Genomic DNA, 21632 nt, shown 5'->3' with positions numbered 1-21632 from the left:
GAGCAGTATACATCCCATGGCTGTGCCGCTCCTGGCTCAGGGCTCATCTGCCCTATGGGAGTAAAAGACTAGATTCTCTGGGGGACAAGTCAGCCCATCTCCCAGCACAACTGTTGGTGCTGTTCATTTGTTTAGATTGTATCTTACTCTTCATGACCCCATGTACCATATTGTCCATGAGGCTTTCTTAGCAAAGATACTGGAGTGATTTGCCATTTCTTTCTCCAGTGGATTAAGGCAAACAGAGGTTAAGTGACTTGCCCAAGATCACACAACTAGTAAGTGTCTGAGACTCCAGGTCCAGCGCTCTATTCACTGAACCATCTAGCTCTTCCTAAACTGCACAAACATATTCATGGTCAAATTGTCCTCTGTGCCATCGCTGTCTCCCTCCCTGAAAGTAAATTTATAAGACTTCCTCTTTATGGTTCTGTTGAGAATACCAAAGATCTAAGTATCCCTTGGTTTATTAGTAATCATATACTCCTGAGTAGACAGAATCCCTTGAGAAACAGCTAGAGGGATAACCGCTGAGACCTGGGCTACGAGTCACTAAAAGATGAGCTCTTCATGGGTCAGGAAAGAACCATGTGCTTTTCAGTGGATAGCATCCATGCTCAGGTAATAGTGAAGCCTCTCACCTTATAAGCTGAGACACTTGGGGACTCTATGCTTGGGTTCCTGGTATAAGGAATAATGCCAGTCAAAGTTGAGATGTTCTCACTGGAGCACCAATATTTAATTTTCCTGGACAAATGACTGCTTCATCATAAAACAAACTGAAACCCTTAGAATATTTCCACAGCTGTTCTCAGGATGGTGTTCTAGTATTCCCTCATTCATTCATTCAACAAATATTTATTAAGTAACTTTGATGTACAACAGTGGCGTCAAACTCAAATAGAAATGGGTCCTTGTGGCTGTGACTTAGAAAACCACAAATTAACATTATCTATGTTGTACTGTATTTTTATTTACTTTGTTATACATTTCCCAATTATAGGCCTACCTCCTTATATTGCTTGCAGGTATTGCATTTTTTTAAAACAAATTGGAGGTTTGTGGCAACCTTGTATGGTGCCATTTTTCCAGTAGCGTGTGCTTACATTGTGTCTCTGTATCATATTATGGTAATTCTCACAATATTTCAGATTATTATCATTATATGTTATGGTGATTTGTGATTAGTAATTTTTGATGCTACTGTTGTAATTGTTTTGGGGCATACAAACCATGAGCATTTAAGATTGCAAGCTTAATTGATAAATATGTGTATTCTGACCTCTTCACCTGCCATTCCTTTTCTCTCTCTCTCTCTCTCTCTCTCTCTCTCTCTCTCTCTCTCTCTCTCTCTCTCTCTCTCTCTCTCTCTCTCTCTCTCTCTCTGTCTCTCTGTCTCTCTGTCTCTCTCTCTCTCTGGCTTCCCTGTTCCCTGAGACATAACAATATTGAAATTAGGTCAGTTAATAGCTCTACAATGGCCTACAAGTATTCTAGTAAAAGAAAGAGTTAATCAATGAGGAAAACTCCACTGTTGTCTTATTTTAAGAAATTGCCACAGCCACCCCAACCTTCAGTAAGCACCACTCTGATCAGTCAGCACCCATCAACAGAGGCAAGACCCTCCACTAGCAAAAAGATTATGACATACTGAAGATTCAGATGATGGATTAGCATAATTTCATCATAAGGTATTTTAAAATTAATATATGTACTTTTTTTAGACATAATACGATCACACACTTAATAAACTATAGTATAATATAAACATAACTTTCATATGTACTGGTAAACCAAAAAATTCATGTGACTTGCTTTATTACTTTATTGCAATATTCACTTTATTTGTGGTGGGTCTAGAACTGAACCTGCAATATCTCTGAGGTATGCCAGTACATTTAATCTGGTTTCCCTGTAGGCAGTAAATTTGACACCTCTGAATTATAAGAGATTGTACTGCAGGGGAGGGAGGGAAAGATCAGAGAGGGATGCTAGGACCAGTCTCATAGCCCTGGGGCTGGCTGCTGAATTCACTCACCTTCTTTGTGATGGGCTAGATATAGTCAGAAGACCCTGACCCAACCATGTAATCGAGGTGTTAGTGCCTTCTCTCTGAGATAACCTTCAATTTATCCTCTAGATATCCTGTTAGTATAGTTGCATATTAATGAATAAAAATATATTGCTATTGATGAATATATTTTCATATCTTTTGAACACCTGTTCATATATGATGGATATGATTAATAAAAACATATATTCACATATTTGAACATGTGTTTATATGTGAACATATGTTTGTACATGAACATATGTTCATGTATGAAAATATATTTTATATAACAATATATTATATCACTCTCATATTTTTCAATGGCATTCAGATTGAAATGATCCTTGGACAATTCAGCATTCTTCTGTTCTTTTACATTTAATGTTTTCTAGACCATGGCATAGGTGAATAAAATAAATGCTTTTTTGCAATGGAATGAAAAGTACTGGGATGTTAGCTCATCCTCTTGGCTGTCAATGATGATGACAATGATGATGATGATGATGATGCAGGCTACAATGGATAGAGGGCAAGCCTTGAAGCTAGTGAGATCTGGGTTCAAGCCTGATTTCTGATACATGATAACTGTAATCCTAGGAAAGTCATTTAACTGTTAAGGGCTCCAGGCAATTTTCTAAGACTAAGTTGCAGAAAATGTGTTAAACTTACATTGGTAGAGGGAGTTTCCTCACAGGGAGTTTCCTGTACCATTTACATCTCGGGTTTAGTTCCTCTCCCTAAATCATTATTATTATTATGCATTAGAAGAGGTTAGTGTGGCTCTGAAATGAATTCTGAAAATGAAAATTCGGTTTAAAAGTATCAGCCAGAGTTGGTTATGTATGAGGTAGTGTGAGTGTGTGTGTGTGTGTGTGTGTGTGTGTGTGTGTGTGTCCTCTCAGGCAGGGGAAAGGTAGGGTTTGCAGAGGAGACAGAGGCGAGCTTTGTGTAGTGAGCTACCAGCAGATCCAGTCTTCTCCCTATCTCTCACTTTCCCTTGGAGGCTGAGCTTAGGAACATGCAGGGACTGCTCTCCTTCTCTCTTCTCATCTCTACTTGGGCTTCCCAGGTAAGCTCTGGCCAGTTGATCTTTCCACCTCAGGGGACTAGAGAAGCACTTATTTCTTTAGGTGAGAAATGAAAAAAAAGGAAGAAGAGAGGAGGGGCTTATGGGGTGGCACAGATGGTGTCAGGGAATTGCTGGAGGAAATTCTTCATCACAATTATCAAGCTATTTTCCACACTGAATGAAATCTTGTAATAGTTTAAGTATTGAATGAATCAAAGGTGTTTCAGACAGGGACTCTTGTTGCAATAACTAGTATCTCTCTTTCAAGGTATTTGAACAACTTTTTGATTTTTAATCATTTTGGGGATGGAGATAGAGGAATGGGGGATTCTCTTTGGTGAATCATCTCTTTGGGAAGTAGAAGCATTGCCGGGGCCCACAGTAGGGGTAAACACTACTTCTTCATTCCCATTCCAGGCCAAGGCCCAGCTTTCCACAACCTGGTTACAGAATGTGCAAAAGACTGCTGGAAAAAACAGACTTTTGCAAACAAAAAGTTTCCGTTATGTCTGCTCCTGTTTGGAAGAGGAGTTGAGGGAACAGTTACCTCTTACAGTCCACAGCAGACTTTTCCTCTCAACGTCTATGTTTTTCACTCTCTTCTAAAGAGCTATGACTATTTTTGAAATATTAAAAGCTCTGTCTCCAAAGAAAAGTTTATTTTCATAATAAAACTAACTTGTGTGGGCTTGCCATTAATTCATTTTTAAAAACAAACAAACAAAAAATTAAGCAAAACAAAAAATTGGAGTGGGAGTGGCAGAAACAGACCATGGTGAATTATTTATTTGTTCTTCCTAGGAACTGATGATACACAGTCGAATCTATTTTTAAAAATTCATTCAGCACTTTAGAAAACACAGGAAGGTATCCATGGCTTCTAGAGAGTGGAGAGTGGAATTGTCAATATGGTGGTCTTAGAACAGTCTTGTCAGTATTTTATTGTGAAAGCTATGAGGCCTCTTAATGATGTATCATATTATGGTTATTAGGACATCTTTTGCTTTTGCTCTTCTGGTTTTGAGGCAAAGACAATATTTTTTTTTCCCTGATAGTATTTCATAGGATTTAGATCTGGAATGAACCCCAGAAATCTTCTAAACCACCTTTATTTTACATATAGGGAAACTGAGCCCCAGGGAGGCTCATATAATAAACAAAAAAAATAATAAACAAAGCCAACACAGGTAGTAAGTAGCATAGTTATATTAGAATTCAGGTCTTCTGACTCTGAATCCTGTGTTCTTTCTACTCTATCATGGTGCTTAGTGCCTAGAACGGTGCTCTTGGGGTACTTAATTATTGAACTGAATTGAATTGGTTCAAGAGTCAGATCTAAAGGATTGGTGATGGGCAGAGAAATTGGGGTGGGGGAAAGGGAGAAAAGATTAGACATAGGTTCTATAGCAATTATTATATATACATTTGGTGGGGAGGGTGGCATACCTGTAATTTAGTCTCTTTAGAGAATTGCCAGTGAGGAAACCCACTCTATATTTGGAATGGCAACTGTTTTTCAACTTGTCACCATAGAGAGCTGATTCAGGCACTGAACAGTCAGGTGACTTGTCCACATGGCCACTCTATGTCACGGTCAGGGCTTAACCCCATGTCTTCCATGCTCTGAAGCCAGCTATCTGTCCACTAAGCTATATGGCCTCTAACATAGCACAAGATTTTAAAAAATGATCATAGTTGTGAGTCTAAGAAGCAATAAAACTTATATTTTATTAATCTTGACCATAGCTATTAAAAAAACAAACAAGAAAATTTAGGTAAAAGGAAGAATTCAGGTGAGCTGTGTTAAATTAGCTGCCACTTCTATAATCTGTAGCAATGACTGTTTTGGTAGTGTAGATTAGCCAGAATTGCTAAATGTGGCCAAACTCCAATGATAAGGAAGTTCTTCTTTAAGTAAAATCTGAAAGTGGGGTGACTGGGTGGCTGTAGAAGAAGAGGTACATAGATCATAGATTTAGAGCAAGAAAGACCATTATAGCCACTGGGTCCAGTTCCTTCCTTTTAGAGATGAGTCAGAGGGACCAACAGGTTGTAGGTTTCTGAGGCGAGATTAGAACCCAAGTTCTTTGGCTCAGCGAGTAAGAGCACTGGCTCCAGTGTCGGGATGACCTGGATCAAATCCGGGCTCAGATACTCAGCACCACACCCAGAAATAACTGGCCATCTAACCTTGAGCAAGTTACTTAACCCCGATTGCTTAAAAAAAAAAAAAGAACCCAAGTTCTTCTTTCAAGGTCAGTATACTACTCACTATATCAAGTTGCTTCTAAGTGACAGGATGAGGAAGTATGATCAAAGGTTCACAGTGTGAACCCTTTACAAGATATGATTTTTTGACTTTATGGGAGGAAGGAAATAAGCATTTATCAGGTGCCTATGTGCTAAGCACTTTAGAAGTATTATCTCATTTGATCTTTAAAACCGCCACTCTGGGAGGTAGGTACTATTATTCCATTTTTACAGTTGAAGAAACAGAGGCAAATAGAAGTTTAAGTGACTTGTCCAGGGTCATTCCACTAGTAGTATCTGGGGCTGGATTTGAATTCAGGTCTTTCAAGTCAATCTTGTATCTTTGCCAAGAAAACCCGGAATAAGGTCACAAAGAATCAGACAACAATTTTCTGACTCTAGGTCTATCCACTGAGTCACTTGGCTGCTGTCTTTTGATGGGACTCTGTGTTTGTAAATAAAAACAAAAAAACTTTTGAAAGATTCATTGTGAGTATTAGGCTGTATAAATGAGTAAATTAATATTTCCCATCCTCAGAAAAGACTTTTCCAAGCTCTTACACTAGCCCTCCTTGTCAGATCTAGGTGGAAATGTCCTGAAGGTAGTTGAAAATGTAATCCTGGAAAGAAGTCCAAACCAGAAAAGTAATTCATCTGGTTCTGCCGCTTCTGGCTTCTTGAGTGACCTTTGGCCAGATGACCACTTCTCTGAGCCTCAGTGTCCTCATTTGTGAAATGAAAAAGTTGGACCAGCTGATCTCTCAGGTCTTTTTTTTCCTTTCTATTATTCTATAATCAAAAGTGATAGTTGAGATTATGGAAAAGAATGAGGTTTCTGGAGGTGAGATTATAAAGTGGAAAAAAAGGATTGCATAATGTAAAGATCATTGGATAGGAAGACCTGGATTCTGTATCTGACTTAATTACTGATCTCAGGCATATCACTAGGCCTCAGTATCCTCATTTGTAAAATAAGGAGTTTGATGACTTCTGAGGTTCCCTACAGGTCTAGTCTTCTATGAACTGGAAGTATAGGGGAGTGCTGGAGCCCACTCCTACCAGAGAGCTGATTGCTAAAATTTCAGTATTCTGACTATATCTCAGAAATCAGTAAATACTACCAATCAAGGCTAGAATTGCATTGTTGGTTGTCTTGTTTTAAGAAGGATGGAGGGGAAGCTAGGTGGTGCAGTGAATAGAACACTGGCCCTGGAGTCAGGAGGCACTGAGTTCAAATCCAGACACTTGACACACTTACTACCTGTGTGACCTTGGGCAAATCACTTAACCCCAATTGCCTTGCCTTCTCCCCTCCAAAAAAAATGATGGAGGAAATATTTATAATGCAAAACTAAAAATTTGTTGTGCCTTTTTGGGCAGCTAGGTGTTAAAACATTTACCAGCACATCTCTGCCCATGTCCCATAACAGCTTCTGTGATATGACCCATATGGAGCAGTAAAGAAAGATTAGAGCCCACATCATAAACCATTAGGTATTGTTTTCAAAGATGTTTTTTCTTTGAGAATCTTTTTAAAAAAGAATTTGGGGGGCTGACAAATCTATAACCATTATACATGGAACATCAGGTGTTTATGATGCTTTGGGGCTGAGAGGGCTAGGCAGATGCAGATAATAATACCCTTTTCTTCCCTATCGCACAGAACTACAGGGTAGTTACAAAATGGAGTACTACAGGAGCATTTAAGGGCATCAGGAAGAATCCAATATAGTAGTGTGTATAGCAAGGAATAAATTGATCAACATGTAATTCAGTGCTGGGATGTGTAACACTGGCTTGGAGAACTTGTCTGTCCCTGATGACGAGTGCACTTAAGTTCATAGGACTGAAAAATCAGCCTGTTCTTTAACTGTTACATAATACTTTATAGGAGCAATGGGACTTGAGCCAGGATTAAAGAATGGGTAGAATTTGGTTTTATTGAGGGGAAGTGTATCAGCAATGCCATACTCACAATGCCTATAGAGATTACAAATATGCTGATATAATTATCCATTACAAAATACGTCATGTTTGCCATATGAGGAAATAAACTAGAAAATTTATTAAGATACCAAAAGACTGAGTCCCAAAACCAGAAAGTGAAAGCCATCAGAGTAGTTATGACATTGGCACAGGTAGATAAAGTAGAAAGCACCCACATTTTCAAGCCTTTAAAACAGAACAGGCTACCTCAGGCAAAGGTCCTCCTCTCCCCACGCACAGCAACCACCCAGCGTCCTGGAAGCGCGCTCCCAGCAGCTCCGGCCCCTGGCAGTTCTCAGCAGGAGTCCTTAGCAGAAAGTCCTTAGCAGTCCTAACTCAAAAAGGGCTTCGCGCTGCCACTGCCTCTGCTGCTGCCGCCGTCACCACCACCGCCAGCCAACGCAGGAACGCTAGCTTGGCTTCCGCTTCCTCTTGCTCCGCCCCTTCCTGCTACATCAGCAAGTCAACGGGGCATGGAAGATCTTTAAATCCCATAACCCTTACAGGAAGGCAGAGAAGGCACTCCAGGTAAGGGGGGAAATGCCTAACACCTTAGTGTGATCCTTAGTGTCAAACTATCTATAAGTCCTGTTGCAGAGCTCAAGGCAATGGTCAAGCTGCTAATGGGGGGTCTGAAGCAAAGGCAACAGAAGTCACTCAAGTGTATCAGAGGAAAGAGTTCTGTCATTGGCCATGCCAGTGCCCTCAACGGAAGCCCAAGTGCTCACCTGGGGTGAGCCTGGTGAAGGACGGCTGTGGGTGCTGTAAAATCTGTGCCAAGCAGCCTGGGGACACCTGCAATGAGGCAGAGGTCTGCGACCCCCACAAAGGCCTTTACTGTGACTACTCTGTGGACAAGCCTAGGTACGAGACAGGAGTGTGTGCATGTAAGTGACACGTTTACATCTTCTTGGCTTTTTGGGGCAAGGATGGGGAAAGTGCATCCCCTTCTGTAATGATGAGATAAAAACAAAAGAAAAACAGCTGTTAGTGTGGGAAATCCACTCTAACATTTGTCTGGAAACCAAATGGGTTTTCAGTCTCTATATGGATGGGCTCCATGGGGCTAAACATCAATGGGAAAGTAGGAAGACATGCAAGTGTGTTTAGGGACCTGTGAGATTTTTGTTAAATAATCAGTGATAAGAGTTTCTTAACTGCCTTTAAGGTCTGTTGCTTAAAAATGGGAAAACCATTTGAAAATGCTTAGAAGATTTAAAAGCACCATAGGAGTAAATGAATAAATCAAAACACTTTTTATTAAGCATTTACTATGTGCCAGGGAGCACAGTGACTTTTTTCCTAACACTTTATTCAACCTAAATTTAGCTCTTTTGTAATGAAAAAAAAATTTTTTTTTATCTAGAACTATGATTTCATGAATTTGAAAACTCTTAGCATGGGTGCTTCTTCCACAAATGTGGATCAGTAATTTATCTCTAACATAGTTTTAGAAAGTTGCCTGGGATACTCAGACTTGTCTAGTATACATAGATATTATATGTCAGAAATGGCACTTGAACTCATATCTAAGTGACTCTAAGGCCTACCTTCCATTCACTGTGACTGCTTTTTTATAATTTAACTAATGTAAAAACATTGAGAGACAGCATGATATAGTGGCTATCAGGAAGACCTGAGATCAAGTTCTGATTTTGATACATATTGTATAATCATAGGCAAGTGACCTAACCTTTTAATACTCCAGGTAAGTGAGATTATAAAATATAGAGAGTTGTCCATCTAAATTTATGGAAAGAGTTTCCACACTGGGAGTTCCTACTTTTATTAAGTCATAGTTCTGGGTGAACAAAATTATGAGGTAATGTAGTAAAATTAGATAATAAACATACAACAAAGTTTTATAAAATGCTTTCATCAAGCATTCATCAAACATATACCATTGGTTAGCAGATGGCTGCTTGAGCATTGGAGATGGGGCAGGAGAGCCATAAAATGTGCCTGGCATTAGGTGGTACTAGTATTATTATGACTCTTTTTAGATAAGCAAACTGAGGAACTTGTTTATGATCACTGTTAGTAAATGTCTGAGGTGGGATCCAAACCCTGATCCCCTGAGTCTGAAGCCAGTGCTCTATTCACTTACCATAGTGCCTTTCATATAATGGAAGGAGCACTAAACTTGGAATCAGGAGACATCTGGGTCTCTTATAGAACCTGATTCTCAGTTTCTTCATCTATAAGATGGGGGTAATATTTGCACTAGGTACCTGAAACTATTGCTCTGAGGAAGGTGCTTTGTATACCCTGAAAGCATGACACAATATATCAGTAATTATTATTATGCAGACATTGCTTTTGTTCTTTGGCCTGGGTGTTACACACACACACACACACACACACACACACACACACACAGAGCGATTTATGCCTAGATGTGCTTCCAGACTTAATACACTCCCTAGAGCTTAGAATTTGAATTCAAACCTAGAAGTATAAAACAGTTCCATCAAAATCATAACATCAATTCCCCACTCCATTATAGGTTCCCTGATTTTGCTTTCCCTTCTCAGAATAGCCCCAAAGAATTAACTTGTCTGGAGTTCAGACTAAACATAATTTCCTAACGTGGAATAGAAAGTAAAAGGGACAATATTAAAATCCAAAGTGGATTGAGTGAGGTAGAATCTGTCTCAATTGCCAATTCCCCACATTCTCTTCTATATTTTGTCCCTATTTTTCCCAGTGGAGACAGAAGCTTCTAAATGCCATTTTGTGAATGATTGCTATCCACTGTTCACTGACATAGAAATACAAGATTTCAGCAGACCCAAGATGGTGGAGTAAAAACAGGACTTTCTCATGGCTCCAGCTTCCACCTCCTCCAATACATGTAAAAAATTACTCCAAACAAACTTCAGAGCTATAGAACCCACAAAGTGACAGAGAGAAACAAATCTGCTGAAGGAAGCCCAGCAGGCCAGCAGGAAGGGTCCATCACAGCGAGCTGGGAGCCATGTGCAGTCCCAACTGAGCTGTGGTTTTAGCCCCAGGGTGGCCCTGACCAGCCATGGCTGGAGCAAACTTCACAAGAGTAAATCATCAGCAGCTGTAGCAGTTTCCAGACTTTTCAATCCACAAATGCCGAAGACAAAGTAAAAGGTCAGTGTGGAACTTTGTTCAAACAGGAGTGCGGTCTGGCTGCTACACCCAGAGTGAGAAGTGGAGGAGGCGCAGGGGCTGTAGTCACTGCTGTGTGGATGCTTCTGGTGCTCCTGGCCTGCAGACTGTGGGGGGACCAAACAACCCTTCAGAGGGTGATTGCTTGTGCTTTCACCTGCTTGGATCCGGATCGCAGTCTTGGGTGGTGGTCCTGGGGTGTATGACCAGTGAGCCAGAGCAGGTGGGGGCTGTAGAAAGGGCACCCATCTAACAGCTCCAGCAGCTGCAAAACCCCCAGCTATTTGGGACAAAGCTCTTTCCATTCTGGAAGCAGAGTTCTACAGTGGCAAAGAGCTCAAAAATCAAGTAATTGGCTGGCAATATAAGCAAGCAACAGAAGCACAAACAGACCATACAATCATTTTTTGGGGACAAACAAATGAAAAAATAGAAGACAATGTGAAATATCCCATTGGAAAAACCACTGACCTGGAAAATAGATCCAGGAGAGATAATTTAAAAATTATTGGTCTACCTGAAAGCCATGGTCAAAATAAAAAAGAGTCTAGACACTATCTTGCAAGAAATTATCAAGCAAAATTGTCCTGATATTCTAGAACAAAGGAGCAAAATAGAAATTGAAAGAATTCTTGAAATTCTTGAAAAAGATTCCCCAAAAGAATACTCCTAGGAATATTATGGCCAAATTCCAGAGTTCCCAGGTCAAGGAGAAAATACTGCAAGCAGTCAGGAAGAAAAAATTTGAGTATTGTGGAAACACAATCAGGATAACATAAGACCTAGCAGCTTCTACATTAAGGAATCAAAGGGTTTGGAATATGATATTCCAGAGGTCAAAGGAGGTAGGACTAAAACCAAGAATCACCTACTCAGCAAAACTGAGTATAAGAAAAAAATATACAGTATACAGGGAAAAATATGGTCATTCAATGAAATAGAGGACTTTCAAGCATTCTTGATGAAAAAACCTGAGCTGAACAGAAAATTTGACTTTCAAATAAAAGAAGCAAGAGAAGCATGAGAAGATAAACAGGAATAAGAAATCATAAGGAACTTATTAAAGTTGAACTATTTCCTACATGGAAAAATGATAATTGTAACTCATAAGACTTTTCTCAGTATGAGCATAGATGAAGGGAATATATATATGTATATATATACATATATGTATACATACATATGTATGTATAGGAAGATGTATGTGTATATAAATATATATGTGAGTGTGGGCATTTGTATGTTCATGTATACATAGAGGGCACAGGATGAGTTGAATATGAAGGGATGATATAAAAAATAAAATTAAGAGGGAGAGAGGAATTTATTGGGAGAAGAAGAAAGAGAGTGATAGATTAGGGTAAATTATCTCATATAAAAGAGGAAGGAATGGGACAACCTGATTCTCATAGAATTTGGCCTAAGGAGGGAATAACATACACTCTCAACTGGGTATCTTACCCTACAGGAAAATAGGGGGGGGGGAGGGAGAAGAGGGGGGAGGATAGAAGGGAGGGTAGATTGGGGGAGATGGTAGTTTAGAAGCAAACATTTTTGAAAAGGGATAGGATCAAAGGAGAAAATAGAATAAGTGGGGGGCAGGACAGGATGGAGGGAAATATAGTTAGTCTTTCACAATATAACTACTATGGAAATGATTTGGGTAACTACACATGAACAATCTATACTGAATTGCTTATCTTCCCAGTGGGGGTGAGTGAGGAGGGAAGAAGGGGAAAACATCTGGAACTTACAGTTTTAAAAACAAGGTTTAAAAATTGTTTTTTTACTTGCAACTGGGAAATAAGATATACAGGTACTGGGGGTACAGAAACCCATCTTGCTCTACTAGAAAGTTAGGGGGATGAAGGGGGAGGATATAAGAGAGAACAGATTGGGGGAAGGGGTATTCAGTAGGCTTACTATTCTGGGGTGGGAGGTAGGGGAAAGACGAGGAGAGGAAAAATTGTAACTGAAAATCTTGTGGAAATGAATGTTGAAAACTAAAAATAATTAGAAATTTGGAAAAAAAAGAAATAGATTTCCCCACACCACCACCAGCTTCCATTGCTGGTCCCAACTATTAACTTCTATTCATAGTTTGGCTCTTGCAGAGGCTATAACTGAACTCTGACCATCTTTTAGGCAAATCAGGTGGTTGACCTGGCCTAATGATATCCTGAAGTTCTTAAAGTTCCTATCCATCACAATCTCCTCCACGTCTCTTCCCCAGAAAGAATAACCCAAAGTTCCCAATCTGGACCTTTTTAAAAAAAATTAATTAATTAGTTAGTTTATTTATTTATTGCCCTTTTTTTGGAGGGGGGAAGGTAGAGCAATTGGGGTTAAGTGACTTGCCCAAGGTCACACGGCTAGGGGTTGGTTTTTTTTTTTTGGGGGGGGGTGTTAAGTGTCTGAGGCTGGATTTGAACTCATGTCTTCCTGACTCCAGGGCCAGAGCTCTATTCACTTTACCACTTAGCTGACCCTAGGCTGGACCTTTTAAAGACCCACCAAGGCGCAACTGACAATTGATCTCTTTATGGCTGACTCCCTCTGAGACACTTCAAGCTCTCCTAGGTGCTTAAAAATCCAGAAAATGGGGGCAGTTAGATGGTTCAGTGAATAGAGCACCGGCCCTGGATAAGTTCAAACTTGGCCTCAGACACTTAACACTCACTACCCATGTGACCTTGGGCAAGTCACTTAATACCAATTGCCCTACTTTCCCCCTCCAAAAATAAAATCCAGAAAATGCAAGAAGACAGGAGACTATTGTTCAGCAGATGGCTGCTTGAGCACTTGGAGGTAGGGGCAGGAGAACCATTCATATGTAATTTTTTAAAATGTCTAATTTCCCTTTTGTATATTTAGTATTATTGTGAAAGAACATTCACAGTGTAGAATACCCAGTAGAGACTTTTGCACCAGAAAAGATATAGATATATCTTGTCCTATTTTTGACCAGAAGCATAAAATACCATAGCTCATTTCTTCTCTGGTAATTTGGTTGTTTTTTACTTTCAGATCTCATAGCTGTAGGATGTGAAATCAACAAGGTGCATTATCACAATGGCCAAGTTTTTCAACCTAATCCCCTATACAAATGCCTATGTGTGAGTGGAGCCATTGGGTGTACACCCTTATTCATACCAAAGCAAGCAGGCAGTCAATGCTCTGGCCTCAAAGGTGGGAAAAAGTCTGACCAATCCTACTGTAGCTTGAAATTGCTGCAACAACAGATATCAGCAAGCTACCAAGCAATGCCAGGTGAGTACAACTAGAGCTATGGCAAATTCCTTTTAAGCTCAGCTTGACGAGGGGGTGATAGTACAAGGTGTTGATAGTACAGAGTTAATGCTCTGAGTACAGGTACAGGGGCTATAGTGACCAGAGTCCCTGAGTGGGCAGTCTGGAATGAATTCATAGGACCCAAGCAATATTTTAAGTCAGGATTGTAAAAGTTTATTGTTATGCTTTACAGCAGGCAAGAGTTCTTAGGCAACCTGCAAACTTAAAGAAGTCATAAGTGTAGTTTATAAAGAGTTACAATAGTAAATCAGATGTCAATTATGCTAACTAGGTGAGTAAGGGTGGGATTAAGGAGGAGTTAAGGAGTGGTCAGTGCTTGAAGAAACATGCATTTTTAATATCAACTGCACAGGCAGATTGCCCATAATTCACTGGGAATAGCCCAAGGTGGGGGGGGGGTGACTACCTGGAAGTGTGGTTTTAGTCTTGAAACGTCACTAAGTCAGCTAGTGGTCAGGGCTGATTGAGAAATGCCTAGTCTGCCACCCATCAGTGTCATGTTTGACAAGATGGATGTTGGGAACCAAGGCTAACAGGGATTCAGGATGTGCCTAATTGGCTGAGGAGTTAACTTACAGATAGTGCATTGAAGGATTCATAGGTGCAGCTGGCCATTATACTAAGGGGAGGTAAACAGTTCATGAATAGTTGCTAGGCAGAGTGCTAGCAGGGGGAAAGCGGCAGAGTTAATGCTCTGAGGCTGGGGGAAAGGGGGCGGTGAATTTTTTCAATTTTTTTTTTACAAACTGGTTTTACAAATTGATTTTATAAACTGATGTTACAAACATAGACACCCCAAGTACCCCATCAAGCTGACTGAGCCAAAAATTAATGTTTGCTGCCATTTTTCTTACTATTTACCATCTTGGTTTTGCTCTATGTAGCCTAATGCCTTGTACCTAGTAGGTGCCAAAAAAAAAAAATAATTGCTGGTTTGATTGAATCTCATTTTGTTGTTGATGGTGTGTGGCCACAGATTTGAGCCCTTGATCAAAGATCACTGACCATCTGGGCTGAAAGTTACCATGAGATACCACCTCATCTAGCCCTTTGCCTTTAGGCAAATGAATCATCTACAAAGGACATTTTGTGATTTTCTTTGGTTGAGTATTTTAGCCTTTAAAGTAACGCTCTGAATCAGAAAGATTCTTTTGATGTTTTTTCTCCCACCCCCTTCTTGAAACTTCTCTCATCCTGTCTTTGAATCAAAGAATGCTTGTCATCCATGCATCTTCTGGGAAATTCTTCCAAGATTTACTTGCACTGCTATGTTATAGCCAATTATTACTATGTCTCAGTGACAAATATCTAAAGATATATTTTCTGTGTGAAATCAAAAGAAACTGAGATGTATTGTAACTGAGTTAAAGATAGACTTGGAATTAGAAGTATTGTTTGATTCTATCTGTATTATCTGAACCTGTAAATACATATATGTGTATATGTGGGCATATATAGACATATACATATGTACACATATATGCATATAAAATGCATGTATATTTGCAAATATAGATGTATATATATATATTTAATATTATGAGAACAAGTCTCCCTATCATACCTAGGTTAGAAGAATAGTGGCTTCTCATTGCCCTGCTCTCAGTACTGACATGGGAACTTGGACATGTTCCATTTCTGATCTGGGCCATTTTGCCCCTCCTTGGGCAATCCGGTAACCCCTTCCCTCGGGGGCTTCTCATATTGTTGCTGGACTCAATGTGGATGCTTGATCAGCTTTTAGCACACTGCAGCTTAGAATTCCTGAACTCAAATCATCCAGCTGTTTTGACTTCCCCTGAAATGGAGATTACAAGTGTGTTCTACTATACCTGGTCCAAATATATTTTTCTGATAAAACTATTTTGATATCAAATTAATGTTTCATTTATTTTGAGGATAGGCACAAAATCACTACTCTATAACTATTACTTATGTGTGTGCATGCTTTACTAACTCATCTTTCCCTGAAGTCATTTATAATCACAGACTTTGATAGAAATTGGCTATTGATGGAAAGAAGGAAGGAAACAATCATTTAAGTGTCTATTATGTACCCAGAACTAGTTTTCTAAATACTTTATAAACGTTATCTCAATTGCTCCTCACAACAACTCTGGGAAGTAATTACTATTATTCCCATTTATAATTGGGGAAACTGAGGTAAACAGAGATTAAAGTAATTTGCTCAGTATCACTGTTACTAAGTGTCTGAGGCTAGATATGAACTTGAGACTTTTTTTTTTTTAAAGCAATCGGGGTTAAGTAACTTGCTCAAGGTTACACGGCCAGTTATTTCTAGGTGTGGTGCTAAGTATCTGAGCCAGGATTCGATCCCAGGTCTTCCGACTCTGGGGCTGGAGCTCTTACTCACTGCGTCACCTGGCCGCCCCTGAACTTGAGACTTCTTGACGCCAGGCCCAGGGTTTTAACCATTGTGACACCTTTCTGTCTCATAAACATTATGTCATTTATTCCTCACAACAATCCTGGGAGGTAGGTGCTATTGTTATCCCCATTTTACAGATGAGGAAACAAAGGCACAGAGCAGGTAGTTGACTTGGCCAGGGTCACATAGCTAGGAAGTGTCTGAGACCAGATATGAACTTGGGACATCCTGTCTCAAGCCTAGATTCTATCTTTTATGCTACCTAGTTTTCTACTGAAAAACATTAATGGTCTTCAGGCAAATACTGTGGCATGCTGGGACACAGAAGAACCTAGATCCTATACAAATAAATCTCCCAAAAGGCACCAGAAGGAACAATTATAAAGAAAACCAAAGTAGGGGCGGCTGGGTGGTGCAGTGAATAGAGCACCGGCCCTGGAGTCAGGAGGACCTGAGTTCAAATGTGGCCTCAGCCACTTGACATACTCACTAGCCATTTGTCTGATTGGCTATACTGACTTTGGCCAATTGTCCTCCCCCCCCCCCCAATAAAAGCAAAAGAAAACCAAAGTGAAAAGTCTATAAACCCCTCTCTTTACCCAAAAATTCACAACAAAATTGCCAGAAAACTGTGGAGGGTCTGAGCAGAGAAAAGCCAGATTGTACAGACGGTGCAAGAGACAAAGCCTGACTAACCTGCACCAGAGCCACAGAAGGAGGCAAAGCTAGGTCAGCACCCAGGTAACCCACAACGAACTATAGCAGGAGGCAGGGCCAGAGAAGACCCTGGGAAGCCCACACCCGAGTCAGAACAGGAGAGAGTAGCACGGCATTACCTGGAAAGTGACCTTGGCATATGCTCCTTTAGTGGAGTTCCTGATGATCTTGTCAGTTTCCATGGTTTCCATTTTTATCTCTATACAAATAACCCCCAAATGTACCTATATAGCCAGCCTCTCTCCTGAGCACCGTTAATTGCCATCTGGACTTCCCATTGATATCTCACCCTCTACACAGCTAGATCCAAACCTATTGTCTTTCTTGCTAACTACCTTATTTCTGTCAACAATGTCTCCATCTTTCAGCTTTCAAGGTTTGTAACCTTGGAATCATGTTCAGCTCATCATTGTCCCACTCTACCTCCTCTTGATTCGATCTCTATAATATCTCTCCTCTCATTTCCCAGTTCTCTACTCACATAGCTACCATTTTAAGTCAGGCCTTTATCACTTCTTACCCAAACTATTGAAATACAATCTTCTTTGGTCTCCTCGTTTCCAGTCTATTCCTTCTCCAATCCAATCTCCATGCAGATGCCAAACTGATGTTTTTAAAGCACAGGTCTGACCATATCACTCCTGCTCAAGAAGTGTCTATGATGCTTTTATCATTTCTAGAATATAATGCAAATTCCTATGTTTGACTTTTAAAACTCTTTATAATCTGGCATTAACCAATCTTTCCAGGCTTATTTAGCATTTCTTTCACTCATGCAGTTGAAGTTACAGCTGGGATGGCCTATTTGCTATGGAAATCTGATATAACTGTACATGTTGAAGAAATTAGAACTGTTTAAGTGCCTTGTAGGGATATTTGGAAAAGTAACTCTAGTCAGGGGAATGGGTTTTATGTGGTTTTAAAGAATATCTAGTTTCATGAAGGGAACAACCTCAAGAACTCAAAAGTCAATTAACTTAGAAGTTCATTAACACATTGCAGCTATCTTGCTCTATTAGTACTGGCCCCTAGATCACTAACAGCCCAGTCTGCCTCCTTTAGGGTACATTAACATCTCTGAAATCATAAGCCATTTAAAACACATGTTGGTTTCTTAGAGTGAATCCAGAGCCTCTTCAAGTCTGTTATTTTTTTAATACCTTCAAGGCTCATTATACTATTGTCCTTAGGATCCATGTACTATGACTGGGCTATCTGGCAAGTCAGGGGGGTTCCCAACATATTCCATACCTTTTGACTTTTAGTTAGCTTCCTCACATCCCATATTGAATAAAAAGGAAATAATTTCTAGAACTTACTATAGGTAATTACATATACTATACTATATTATATAGCATTTGTACAATAATATATAATGTGATGAGTGATATATACTACATATAACTACAATATACACATAAGAAATATTCATTTCAATAGAATAATAGTTATTTACCAAATTCTTCAATACTGTCTTGACAAGCTTCTTGTGGGGGTATGTGTTCCCCAGGTTGGGATCCCTTGATATAAGTGAAACATCCTTGTTAACAAGGTCTTTTAGCTACTTGCATATATCTAAGCTCTTTCCCTTCGGGTGGAGTCCTATATTTTATGGAATTCCACTTTATAGTTAAGTTTTCCGGGTGGTGCTGAGGATAAAGCACTGGATTTAGTGTCAGGAAGACCTGCATTCAAATCTAGACTCAGACACTCACTAGTTCTGTGACCATGGTCAACTCATTTAACCTGTGTCTGTCTCAGTTTCTTCATCTGTAAAATGGGCGTAATAATAGCACCTATCTCCCAGGGTTATTGTGAGAAGCCCTTTGCAAACATTAAGGTACTATATAAATGCTAGCTATGTTATTATTATCGCTATTGTTATTAATTACTTTCTACATATAAGACATTGTGCTGGGTTTTAGGTAAACAAAAATACAATACAGGTCCTGCTCTCAAGGAACTTTACAATATAATGGAGGATAGGGAGTGGGTGGAGAGAGGGGAGAGAAATGCTTAGGTAACTATAACATTAGGAAGAGCCTAAGTATAAAACGTTAGCATATACACTTGGAGTCCAGGCTGTGAGCAGTACCAATATTAAAAGAAAAGCAGTGTTGTAGAGTGTTAAGACCTTTTGAACCTGGGTTCAAAATTCAGACTCTGTCACTTATTACATAAGTCCCATAACTTCTCAGGGACTCAGTTTCCTCAAATGTAAATGTAAAATGAGAGGGATATATTAGTCGATCTCCAGGTTTCCTGCCAGCTCTAACTTTGCGTGAAATCATTTTGAGATCTTAGATCATAGATTTAGGGATGAGAGAGAATTTTAGATATCAGTCCAACTCCCTCATTTTACAAATGATGAAAGTGAGCTCCAGAGATGTCGCCTAATTTGCCTATGGTCACACAATGATTAAATCATACTCCACCTAGTGTATTGTGTTCAGTTCTGGGTACTCTGACTTAAGGAAGATGTTGATAAGTTGGAGAATGTCCAGAATGTCACGATCAGGATTGTGAAAGGCTTTGGGACCACATCACAAAAGGGACTGGAGCTATCTTGCCCAGGGAACTCTCAAGGTGGACATTAGTAGAAGTTTACAAGTGTTTGAAGGGTGTCACATAGAGGAACCTCTCAAAGTTCGTTATTTTTTTTAAATACCCTCAAGGCTCGTGGTTTGTTGGACCTTAGGATGAGAATTATTAGACTCATTCTGTCTATGTAGAACCAGGAACGATGGGTTGGAAAGAAGCAAAGTTAGGCTTGATGTCAGGAAAGAGTTCCTCATGATTAGAAGTATTCGAAAGTATAGAGATCTGCCTCTGGAGTAAGGGATTCTCACTCCTTTGGAGGTCTCCAAGCAGATAACAGATGCTCACTTGCTGAATCCTTATAGTAGGGGTTCTTTGCATAAATGGATTGGATCAGATGGCTACTAAGTTCCCATTCAAGTATCAGACTCTATGTAAAGTTTCAGAACTGTGATTCAAACCCAGGTGTTCTTGTTGGCTGGTTATCTGGGCTTTATGTTATAAAGGGAATTTAATCTATCCCCTTAAGTCTCTCTGTTTTTGATGAACTAAGTTGCAGTATTAATGAGCCTTGAAAGATTTCAATCCTTTACACATGTAGACAGACTCACAAAGACACACACTCCCTCTCACATTAGTATTATGTGTTTATACTGTTCAGCAGCTAGGTGGTACAGTGGACAGAGCGCCAGTCCTGGAGTCAGGAAGATTTCATTTTCCTGGGTTCAAATCTGGCCTCAGACAGTTACTAGCCGTGTGATCCGGGGCAAGTCACTTAGTCCTGTTTGCCTCAGTATCCTCATCTGTAAAAAGAGCTGGAGAGGGAAATGGCAAACCACTCCAGTATCTTTGCCAAGAAAATGCCATGTGGGATTATGAAGAGGACACGACTGTAAAACAACTGAACAACATACACACATATATGCACATTTACACATATACACATACACCCACATGTATATGTATATGTATACATAGCCTATGTTTAGACTCTAGCTTCTGCTTGGTCCGCATGAATTATGCAATGATAATGCCTGCTGCTTTTTTAGTGCTTACAAATACTAAGCTTGGTTTTTTTTTAAACTGCTCTTCCAAATTTCTTGCTTTTAAAAATTGTATACTTCGTTAATCAGACTTCTAAACTGCATCTCCTGGCTTAATTTTAAGTGATGAGATGCACTGGATTTGCAACAACTTACCTTCCCTTTATTTATTGCAGATGTGCCAGGCTCTTACTCTACTTCCTGCACTGAGGTCTTTAAACTGCTGTCTACCTTCCAGGTACCCATATTTCTGCCCCCTACCCACCATCTATATACATATTTCAGATGCTACTATTGTAAAATCCACAGATATGTATTTTTTTGTTAAGATAGTATAAAATTCAAAGCAACTGATGTTTCTCAGCTTACTAGAAGTAAAATTTCTCCTTTTTTTCTTTCAAATTGACATTTTGTCATATTGTGCCCAGAATTTTTCACAGAACAGCTAGATGCAGGTTTTAAGATATTAATATTTTCCTATTCTCTTTAAGGAGAAAATGGGAAATCGATTAAATAAATGCTTTGGAGTCTCTGAGAATACTAATACGTAGCTTGTTCAAAATTAATGAGCTTGACTCTGTGCTATGCATGAGTCAGTCTGGCATGGCACAGTAAGCTTCTACTAGCTTTACTTGGGGACAGAAGAATTACAATGTCGCTTACTCCCCACTCAAAACAAAAGTAAACCAGATCGAACCAGAAGCAGCTTAGCGGAGGCTGCACAGCTGGAATGGGAGAATTTGACTGCATTGGAGGTCCAGGGTTTAAGACAGTATATCAAGGCTTTTTTCAGTGTAAGAGTAGAAGATTATTTTCTTGGTCTTTAGTCAGTTTCAAAAGCAGAAGTCATTTCCCTCCCAAACTATTGGAATACCTTCTAGCAAATTCGAACAATAAGGCACAAATTGGAGAGAAACACTATGCTTCAAGATGAGTTGTCTTGGCCCATAAAGTATTCTCATAGATCATGAAATTTCCTATTAAGCTTATGTCATTCTGATTAACATCTTGCTTCTCCATATCCTATTAACATCTATTTTTTTTTTGTTCTGTTAGAGATCAACTCGGGAAGGAGGAAAGGATTGTGGTTGTATGTGTAGGAGAAACAAGTTATAAGTCAAAATATGACCGGGT

General features: G+C 39.6%; 1 protein-coding gene across 1 annotated transcript in view; it reads left to right on the top strand.

The window, feature by feature from the left end:
• CCN6 (cellular communication network factor 6) overlaps positions 1-21632 on the top strand; it is a 51049-nt gene that overhangs the window by 20305 nt on the left and 9112 nt on the right. Inside the window, exons 2-4 of the mRNA XM_069077333.1 lie at positions 6753-6829; positions 7956-8245; positions 13527-13769. Coding sequence (XP_068933434.1) covers positions 6753-6829; positions 7956-8245; positions 13527-13769 — 610 coding nt within the window. The remainder of the gene's footprint in view (positions 1-6752; positions 6830-7955; positions 8246-13526; positions 13770-21632) is intronic.

Source organism: Petaurus breviceps, unplaced genomic scaffold, assembly GCF_028583685.1.
Source record: "Petaurus breviceps papuanus isolate PSGF00001 unplaced genomic scaffold, PetGlider_PUasm1.0 90977, whole genome shotgun sequence".
Classification (NCBI taxonomy): Eukaryota; Metazoa; Chordata; class Mammalia; order Diprotodontia; family Petauridae; genus Petaurus; species Petaurus breviceps.
The sequence above is the reverse complement of the archived record's forward strand: the minus strand, read 5'-3'. Positions and strand labels throughout refer to the sequence as shown.